The sequence below is a fragment of the Belonocnema kinseyi genome, chromosome 7, assembly GCF_010883055.1.
Source record: "Belonocnema kinseyi isolate 2016_QV_RU_SX_M_011 chromosome 7, B_treatae_v1, whole genome shotgun sequence".
NCBI classification, from domain to species: domain Eukaryota; kingdom Metazoa; phylum Arthropoda; class Insecta; order Hymenoptera; family Cynipidae; genus Belonocnema; species Belonocnema kinseyi.
Window position 1 is genome coordinate 68,960,662 of NC_046663.1, and position 10,611 is coordinate 68,971,272.

At 27.8% G+C, this 10,611-nt stretch overlaps 1 protein-coding gene across 1 annotated transcript in view; it reads left to right on the plus strand.

Moving 5' to 3' along the window:
- Positions 1–7,320, plus strand: part of LOC117175924 (DNA fragmentation factor subunit beta) — a 13,294-nt gene extending 5,974 nt beyond the window's left edge. The window contains exons 6-7 of the mRNA XM_033365773.1: positions 2,516–3,096; positions 4,938–7,320. Of these exons, the coding sequence (XP_033221664.1) occupies positions 2,516–3,096; positions 4,938–5,097 (741 nt within the window). The 3' untranslated portion in view covers positions 5,098–7,320. The remainder of the gene's footprint in view (positions 1–2,515; positions 3,097–4,937) is intronic.
- Positions 7,321–10,611: the final 3,291 nt, after the last annotated feature.

The following is a 10,611-nucleotide window of genomic DNA, read 5'->3' on the forward strand; positions in this document are numbered from 1 at the left end:
TATTTTGAGGAACTTCCGAAAACGCACTTTTCTGAAGGATTAAAAAAAACTTGAAAAGCGATTGACCAAGTGTATAAAGCTCCAAGGAGATTATGTTGAAAATTAAAAAAAATTTACCCAAAAAAAATTGTTTTTATACTTCATTCTAAGGACTTATTGAACTACCCTCGTATTTACGCGGGATATCGCAATTTAGCATTAGTTTGAAGCTTTATGTTAAATTCTGATTTGAGAGATTCTTCTTTCAAATACACTGAAAAGTTGGAAAACGTTAAAAATTAACAAAATGACGTCCAGTTTTTAATTTTCATTTTGCTAATTTTTTAACTTTTACGATTTGTTGAATTTTTGAAATATTTTAGAGAATAATACTAATAACAGGGTAGCTATTAAACTTCATTAAAAAAATTGAATGACTTCCAGAATAAAAATATTTCAGATTAAAATTGTAAAATTTCATATTGATTTATTTATTTCAATTAAAAAAATGTGTTTTCTATTATAAAATATGCATTTGAATCTAAAAGGATGAATTTCCAACAAAACAGTTGAAGTTTCGTTCTAAAAAGGTTACTTATACAAAATAGTTATGCTTTATACAAAGTAGTTAAATCTTAAAAAAGAGTTGATTTTTAAACCAAATTGTTTAATTTTTAACATGCAAACACCTGCAGATGAATTTTCCACAATCAAATACAAATTTTTAATTCAAAAGGACGAAAATTCTGTTCATATAGACGAATGTTTAACAAAACATTTGAATTTTTTACCAAAGTAACAACTTTTTAGCAAAACACTTGAATTTTCAACAGTAGTTCAATTTATAACGAAATAGTTTAACTTTAAAGAAAAACAGACGAATACTCAATAAAATAGTGGAACTAATAACCAAAAATTTGAATTTTTAATCTAGAAAGATGAATTTTGATTTAGTCAAAATCCCTGACTTTTCCCTGATTTCCAGATTTTCGTTGACCTATGGTCACCCTGTAATAAATAGTGTTCCTCTTAATTATTCCATAGAATAATTAGGACACAAGAATATTATTAACATTTATATGGTGTTTTGTTGATGTAAAGTAATATACTTTTTTTTTTATTCAAATCTGAAATTTCACTGAAGAAATAAAAATGATTGGACCGAAAATGAACGACTTTTATTGGCAATCACCGTGTTACGACCCTATAAAGACCTCTAAAAAATGAGCTTTACAAACCTAGGCCGAATCATTTTTAGAACCAAAGATATGAGACATAACACGGCTCACTTTTTAGGCGGCCCTACAGTCTCATAAAATACTGGCGTCTAATAAAATATCGTACAACACTCGGATGGTTAGACATGTCCTTACGTGGCGCCTGAAGCAGCGGAGACTTTTTTCTAGAGGGGGACAGGGGTTTAGAACTATAATATTGAATCGTTCAATTTTGAAAAAGTATAATAATATTATACTATGTAAAAATTCGCAAAGGTTTTTAGAGAATTCGTAAAGATTTTACAAATATTTCTAAAAAATTTCAAATATTTCGCAAAGATTTCGGATAGATTTTAAAGATTAAAAGAAAGATTTCGAATATTTCGCAAAGATTTGACGAAGATATTAATGATTTTCCAAAGATTTCAACGATTTCACAATTATTACAAATATCTCGCAAAGATTTCGGATATATTTGAAAGATTTTACAAGGCTTCTATTATTTTATAAAGATTTCGATGATTTCACCAAGATTTTCGACCTATTTAAAAAACTTAGCAACACGTCAATCATTTCTCAAATATTTCAATAATTTCACAAAAAATACCGAATATTTAAAAAATACTTCACAATGATTTTTAAAGAACTCTCAAAGATTTCAATAATTTCCGACAGATTTCACAAATATTTAAATGCTATTACAAAAATTACAAACTATTTCAAATATTTTGCAAAGATTTCCAAAGATTAAAAAAAATTACAATGATTTTCCGAAGATTTCATAAGGTATTCACAAATATTTCCGATAGATTAAAAATGTTTCACAAACTATTATTTCACAGACTTCTATTATTTCACTAAGATTTCAGATGGATTTCAATATTTCAACAACAATTTCAAATATTTTGCAAAGTTGTCAGATAAATTTTAAATATTGCATAAAGATTTTACTGATTTCACAAAGATTTCAATAATTTCACAAATATTACCAAATATTTCAACAATGTTTTTCCAAGATTTGACAAAGGTTGCATTGATACCTCAAAGATTTTACTAAGATTAAATAAAGATTGCAAATATTTCGCAAAGATTTCGGATTGATTTAAAAGATTTAAAGAAGCTTTCTATTATTTCACAAAGATTTTAGATAGATTTCAAAGTTTGAACATAGCAAGAAAGAATTCGAAGATTTCCAGTTTCTTGGTTCCTTGGTTCCTTGGTTTAACAATTCGTCCTTCAAAAATTGATCACCCGTAAAGACATGTTTAACATTCCTTGTGATGTAATATACTATAATACTAAAATTTAAAATTTAACAGGAAGCATATATGCATCGTAGATGTCAGGACAGAATGAGAGGCTATCTTTTCAAGGCAGAGGAACAAATTAAATCTTCGGAAATTTTTACTACCAATCGAAGAGCTAGGCAGAATTTATTGCGAGCTATAGCCTTTTTCAGGTTACAACTCAAAGAAGACCATTACAATGGTCATTACTTTGACAGAAGTAAAGTTAATAAAGTTAAAATTGAGAATGAAAATGCAAATGCAAATGAAGGTGAAAATGAGACGGATGAGACTGACAGTGCCTCTAATTCCTGTTACGACCACTGTCCCTGCAAATTGAACACCACCGATTACCTCAGTTTCTTTGAAATAGAATCTGATCAAGTAGATGCTAAGAGGATAAAACAGGTTGACGAGGAGGATCTTCAGTGGTACTATAAAATCACTCCAAGCAAGGAAAGAAAATTGATCACTCTTTGTGATCAAAAAGGTGAATTTAAATGCGATGGAGTTTGGAATAAGGATCAATGTATGTATGAAGGAAAACACAGGATTAATCCTTATCGATCTAAAGAAGAAGTAATACTTTTCTCTACTTGGAATCTTGACCACAGGTTTGAAATAATACTTTACCTAATTCAGAAGCGGCGGAGCCTTTTTTTCTAGACGGGGACAGACGCATAGACATATAATATTTAATGGTACAATTTGTACATAGTATAATAATATTACACTATGCAAGAATTTATCATAAATAATCAAACAGTAAATATCAAATAATAAATACAGGTATAAAATTAATATTTCTAAAGATTTCAAAGATGGCACAAACATTTCAGTCATTACCCAAACATTTCACATGCTTCGCAAAGAATTCGAATTGGTTTAAAAGATTTGTCAAAGATTGCAATAATTTTTTACAGATTTCAAAAAGATATCCAATATTTTGTAAATATTTCGAAATATTTAACAAAAACTTCAATAATTTTATAAACATTATCGAATATTTGTAATATTTCGCAAAGATTTTGAAATGGTTAATAATTATTTTACAAAGATTTCAATGATTTCAATGATTTGCCAAAGATGTCACAGGTTTCGCAAAGATTTCAGATCAATTTAAAAGACTTTACGAAGATTTGACACAGATTGTAATAGTTTACCAAAGATTTCACAGAGATTTAAGATCGATTTCAAAAATTTAACAGAGCTTTCAATGATTTCCGACTGATTTCACAAAGATTTGAAAGCTTTCGGATAGATTTAAAATATTTCACAAAAACTTCAATTAGTTCTCAAAGACTCTACAAAGATTTCAAACACTTCAGAAATGTTACAGAATATTTCGAAAATATTTCGCAAAGGTTTTCAAAGAATTCACAAAGATTTTACAAAGATTCCACAAGAATTTTAATGATTTTTCAAATATTTCAGATGATTTAAAAATATTACTCAAAGATTTAAACGATTTCCCAAAGATTTCGGATAGATTTCAAAATCCTCAGAAAAAATTTAATGATTCCCCAAAGTTTGATTTTAAAGAATGAAAAATGATTTCAATGATTTCCCAACAATGTTAATAATTTCACAAATATTACCAAATATTTCAAAGATTGCACAAAGATTTCAATAAGTTCCTAATTATTGAAAAGATTTCGGATAGATTTAGAATACTTCACAAAGACTTCGTTGATTTTCCAAAAGATTTCAATAATCTTACAAATATCACCAAACATATTTAAAAAATATTTGTAATATTTCCTGAGATTTTAAAAAGATTTAAATGATTTTTCAAAGATATTCTCAAGATTTCCAATGTTTCTCAACGATTTCAGATCGATTAAAAATATTTCACAAAATTTTCAATGATTTCTAAAAAATGTCAAAGATTTCGGACAGACTTCAAAGACTTCACAAAGACTTCAATGGTTTCTTAAAGATTTTTATAATTTTACAAATATTACCCAATATGTCAGAGATAATTCATATATTTTCAAATAATTCAGAAAGATTTGAATTATATTTCAATGATTTCAGATAGATAACAAACAAATATTTCAAAAGGATTGAAGTAATTTTACAAAGATTCAAAATATTTCGCAAAGATTTCAGAGAAATGTCAAAGATTGAACAAAGAAAAAAAGAATTGAAAGATTTACAGTATCCATCTTAGCTAAGCTAGGATTATTTTCCGATGGCCGAAAATTCTCCTATCATTTGTTAGCCTCAGATCTATATAGGCAAACAATATGAGAATTTCTATTTTGGAAAATCTATAAACGATCCGAATTTAATCATTTTATTTCAGAGGGGGGGGGGGAATAATACTCTGCCCCTCCCTAATAAATTTCTAGAGGGAACATTGCCCCCTGTGGCCCATAGGGCTCCTCCGCTTCTGTCCTAATTACATTGTTTGCTCATGAGTATCTTGTAATTATGTGTGCTATTGTTCTAGAATTGAACGGTCCAGAACTTTGGTACCACAGCTGTTGGAATTATCACAAGAAGAAACTTTGAGTGAAAAAGATGTTGTCAACATTTATGAAAACCTATTCACAGTTAAAAATTTAAGGCTCGTGCATATTGTGTGTCACGATAAAGGTGCGCACAAATAATTATATCGGAAAAAACGTAAATTTTACTGGAAACGAGAGACCTGAAGATATGATATAAATAATCAAAAATTATCATTTAATTTGGCAGGAATAGATCTCAGTTGTAGTTTTTCTAGAATTTGATAGAAGTGGGTAGCACTTATACCCTGAATTATATATATTAGGCATTAGGGTAGTCCAAAGTATTTTTTTCTCTCGAATTTTTCGGCATATCTCCCCAAAATTGGTTTAAATTCGGAAAAGCATAGTGTGTTTATTATTATTATTTTTCAAAAAAATATATTTAGAGAATTCTTAAAGGAAATTGAAAAAAAAATTAAATTTAAAAAAGTCAAATTATGTAACGAAATTGCACAACAAGGCTTAAAAAGAAGTTCGTATGAATCGAGTTGAAACTCAAGATTTTTCTTCAAATGTATCCATAGAAAAGGAGTCGAAAATTTCTTTTGAAATATCACCCAAGTTTGTTATACAGGGTTAAAAATACACTTATAAGTGAAAAATTGGGCTTTTCGGGTTTTTGGCGCTAATTATGACTTTTGCCATTCTTAAAATAACAATTTTTTCTAAGACATCAAGTACTACTCAATATTGATAATTATATGTTTAAATAAATAGTTTAAAGCAATTTTCGATTAGAATAGAGTTAGAAAGTCGTGGTTTTAGGAATTTTTCAACTTGATAACTTTTCAGTTAAATCGAGGGAAAATTAATGTAAACAGAAATAACACCAAGACAAAAAAAATAAATTGAACAGAAATAATGGTTTAAACCAATTTTCATTATTTAGTACAATATTCTCTTAGAATAATTCTAGAAAGTTGCAGTTTTTTAAACAAAATTTTACACTTTTTATCTACTTTTTGATTAAAGTAGGGTAAGAATTAATCCAAATTAACAAAAATAACAAATAAATAAATAATTATAACTAATAAATAATAATTAGTATTATCTTCTTTGAAGAATGCACTTGTGAGTTTTTTGTGGCGCTCTATAAAATAGACTTATGTGGATGATGTTTAAAAAGTAATCATTCACTTGTATTCTATAGCTGTTTTTAAAGATAAATGTTAAGTTTCAACTCAATCACCTAATATTGACGATCCTGAATTATATTGACAAAAACATTTTTTTCTCCTATAATACGTGTTAAACTTCATGGGGTTTGCGGAACCTCTAAATATCATTTTTTAGAACAATTATTTCTTTGTGGGTTCGAACAAATTTGGGATCGATATGCATGGAAATTCGACCGAAAAAAAAATTTCCAATGAATTTTTGGACCACCTTGATGTACATAAAATTACACATAGAGCACATAACAAAATACGTAAAGCATGTCCAAAAATGATTAAGAAAGCTAAGAAAATCAAATAGTAAAAATGTAAGTGAGAGATGAAGTTGAATCAAATTAATTTAATTTAAATTTGTATGGACAATGGTTTATGTATAAGCCTATTGCTTTTAATTTTTTTTCAAAGTAAAACCAAGGAATATGCTCGACTCGACACCTTCTGGTGGTTGCTTTCTTATCAAAAATAAAAATGATGATCGAATGTATAATTTTACATTTTAATGTAGCAGGGTAAAGTTTAGTGATGCCACCCGAGCGACATTTTTCGATACTGAGACGATAGCGATACGATACCTTCCAGTCTCGGATTTGTATCGATCGGTTTTGTGTCGTATCGGAAAAATATCGAAAAGTGTTGTCTCGTATCGGTATCTTATCGAAGTAATTTTAAAGCACTCACTGAAATAGTTATTGGTTTCATTCAAAGAAACTGAAACTTGTTTCAATTCAATTTTCAAATGAAATCTTTTACATGGACAGATAAAACTTTGTTTACTTTAAACGAAAGTTTTTTTAAAATAAGTTTTCCTACTTTTTATTTGTTGATCAAGAGGCACAAAGATATTCCTCAACTTCTATTTTACACAAATCCCGTTTTATGTTTAATGTTAGCTTATTTATTTATCTTATAATTAGTGGAAGTTTAAGAGTTATTTAGAAATTTTTTAATTATTTAAGAATAATTTAAATCTTAAAAATATCGCAATAAAATTTACATAAAAAGTACATTTTTAAAGATAGCGAGCAACACATTCAGAAGCTTTTCAAGCTTTTTGAAAGGTTTCAAGAAAATGATCAAATTTCTTCAGTTTCATAGAAAAATTTTATTAATAATTTTTTTAAATTTGGAAAACAATGATTTTTAATATTTCAAAAGTCTTGCAAACTTGGCCCAAAAAGAATCTGGAAGATTTCAAGGTATTTTTTTAATTTTGTAGTTTTTTTTTTAATTTCAGGAGAAACTCAAATTATTAACAAATATATTAATTTTTTTTTAAGTTTTGAAAACATTTAAATATTATTTATAAGTTGAAGAGAATGAACAAGATTTTTAATCAAATGTAAATTTTTGAACATTTTGAAAAAAGTGGGAATACTTAAAATGATTTTTCATTCTGACTAATTACTTGTAAAAAAAAATTAAAAAGATGAAAAAGATTTTTAAAAAGGTCGAAAAAAATGTGGAAGATATAATTATAATTTTGTAATTTTATCCCATTTTTTTAAATTCAAGTTAGTTCGAAAGACTTTTAGAAGTTTTTAACAAAAAGTACGTTTTCAAAGATAGAGAACAAAAATTTAGTAACCTTTCACGTGCTTTAAAAGATTTTAAGAAAAAAAAATTTTTCGTAAGTTTTCTAGCAAAATTTCAATTGATTCTCTTTCTTTTTGAAAAATTAATTTGAGGAGAATATTCACAAAAGAATTCTAAATATTTAAAAACATTTACATACTTTTCATAAAAAGAATGTAGAAGGTTTTTATGTAATGTTTTCAATTTGTTCAAATTTGTTTTAAGGAAAAATTCGAATTATTTTAAAAGATATTAAGAATTTTTCGACGTTTAAAAATATTTCAAGGTTATTTATGATTTGAAAAGAAAGAAGCGAACTTTAAATCAAAAACGCACATTTTTTACATTTCGGAAGAACTTTAAAATAATTTTGAAAGGTTAAAAGAAAATACAAATATTTTCTATAAATTCGTGGGAAATTTTGAAATAATTGTTTATGTTACTAATTACTTGTTAAAGAAAATTCAAAAAGATTTAAAAATAATTCTATAAAATGTGGAAGATTTGTGGAAGTGGATAGGTGGAATTTTTGTAATTTTGAAAGTTTTTCACAATTTGTTAGAAAAATTCGAGCTGGTTTACACGATAAGAACTAATTTTAGAATTTTTAAAGAGATTAAAAATATTCTCAAACATGAAAACGTTTCCGAAAATATATAAAATATTTCATAATTTCTTCAAAATTTCTAAAAGTTCTAAAGTTTGAAACGTCAATCTGACCAATTATTCCTCAGATTTCGTAACATTCTATACAATGAAGAAAATTTCTTTACAATTTTCTGAATTCATTTCTAACATATCTGAAATCTTCAGATATCTTTTTAAGTTTTCTGTGAAATCGTAGAAAAAATTGTATTTATACTTTAAAATCAAAATCATAATACTAATTATCCTGCTGTCATATCTACAAATGTGTTAATATATATATATATATATATAATAGGTTATTATTAGAAGATGTGTTGGAGTGCTCGTATCGAGACGATACGAGCGATATATCGGTTCTCCGGTACCAAAACGATACGAAACAAAACCGAGACTGGAGTCTCGGAAACCGATACCGGTACGAGAAAAAGCCGATATTTTTTGATAGATTATCGAGCCAGTCTTGTATAGAACGGCATCACTAGTAAAGTTAACGAAAATTGTACATTCTATTTAGAAATTTTAGTTTAAAAAGTCCTTTCAATATCTGATTTAATTGGAAAACTTTTATAACGACTGGCTGATACTGAAAAAATAAAACATAGATTTTGTCGAGTCGATTACAGCAACGAGAACCTTTTACGATGAATTTATTCACTAGTTTGTTAGTTCGAAGAAGCTTACTTCCATCGAAGATAAAATTCTACTTTTATGAGAATAAATACTTGTAGACAAATATTTATCGTAGAATTATTAAAAAATCGATTGCTTTAGGAGTATAAAAAAGTAGCAAACTAAAGTTCTGATACGTACGCGACGATCATTTACTTACAGACTGTTATATCTTGAAAAAGGTGCTTTCTTCTGGAATGTAAAAAGTGCAGATAAGAGATCAAGTGCACTTAAATTGCAAAAAGAGATGAGTCACAGAAAGGATTCGACTAAAGAATTTAATCAGCTATTATTTTAATACCTAAAGTTGTCTGCATATTCATTAAAAAATTATATCCCTGGTTTATTTAGGCATTCAGACGAATATTCAAAAAAAAATTTTAAATGCCGGTCACGTTTTAGGAAATTAGAAGAAAATAACCATGGAGTATTAAAATACATTGAATGACTGCCTAGCATTTTATTGTTATTTTGTTGTTGATCTAATAATTAAAATGAACTTTTAAAAAATAATAGGAATAATGATTTGATGTCATATATTGAAAAAGGCTTTTGATTTCAGTTCATGGTTTACAGGTATCAAAAGAAAATATTTTATTTTCATTTTGCAATTCGGTTACGGAAACAATTAAATTACGGAATCAAGTTACGGAAAAATTAAAGTTACAATTTGAAGTAGCAAAATTGATCAAATTCTAATGAAAAGGTGTGTTAAGAGTTCAAATGAAGCATGTGCAATATCAATTTCGCCATTTACATAAAAATAAACTGTTTTACTTTAACTCAAAGTAAATACAGTGAAACTCTTCTATAGCCTCGATTTTGGGACTGACTGCGGGTGGCAACTAACTCATTATAGCCTGCTCCGCTTTTCTTTGTTCACGTCTGACTGCTCACCTGAGTGACAGTCTTAGATCCCGCGCACCCCACGCAGCACCTGTTATGGCTACATGTGCGGCGCGGCATCTATTCTCGGAAGGGCTATTGAAGATTTTCACTGTATTAACTTTTTTGTTGAAAATTCATCGGTTTTGTAGAATGTTTGTATTTTCGGTTCGAAAATTCATCAATTTCGTAGAAAATTTAAATATTTAGTTGAAAATGAAGGTCCTTTGTCAAAAATTCCACTCTTTTGATAGAGAATAAATTTTTTAGTTAATATTGCAAGTTTTTGGTTGAAAAATAATCTTTTTACATTCTCATCAGAGAAGGTATTCGATTTGTGTAAAATTTGCCCCCCCCCCTACCCCAGTTTTTGTTAAATGTCCACGTTTTAAGACCCCCAGAATCCGAAAAACAGGTTTTTACGAATTTGTCTGTCTGCCTGCATGTATGTATTATTGTATGTATGTATGTATGTCAGGGTGTTGGCATGATAACTTTTGAAAAAATTAATCTATTCGATTGGCCTTTGGCACACTCTCTTAGTGTCAGTAACTAAAGGTCAAGTTTGTCAGCCAGCTATTTTGGATGAACATTAAAAAAAGTTAGGGCATTTTGAACATTTTTTTCAACTACTAAACATTTTCTGTACGTATGTTTATAGTAT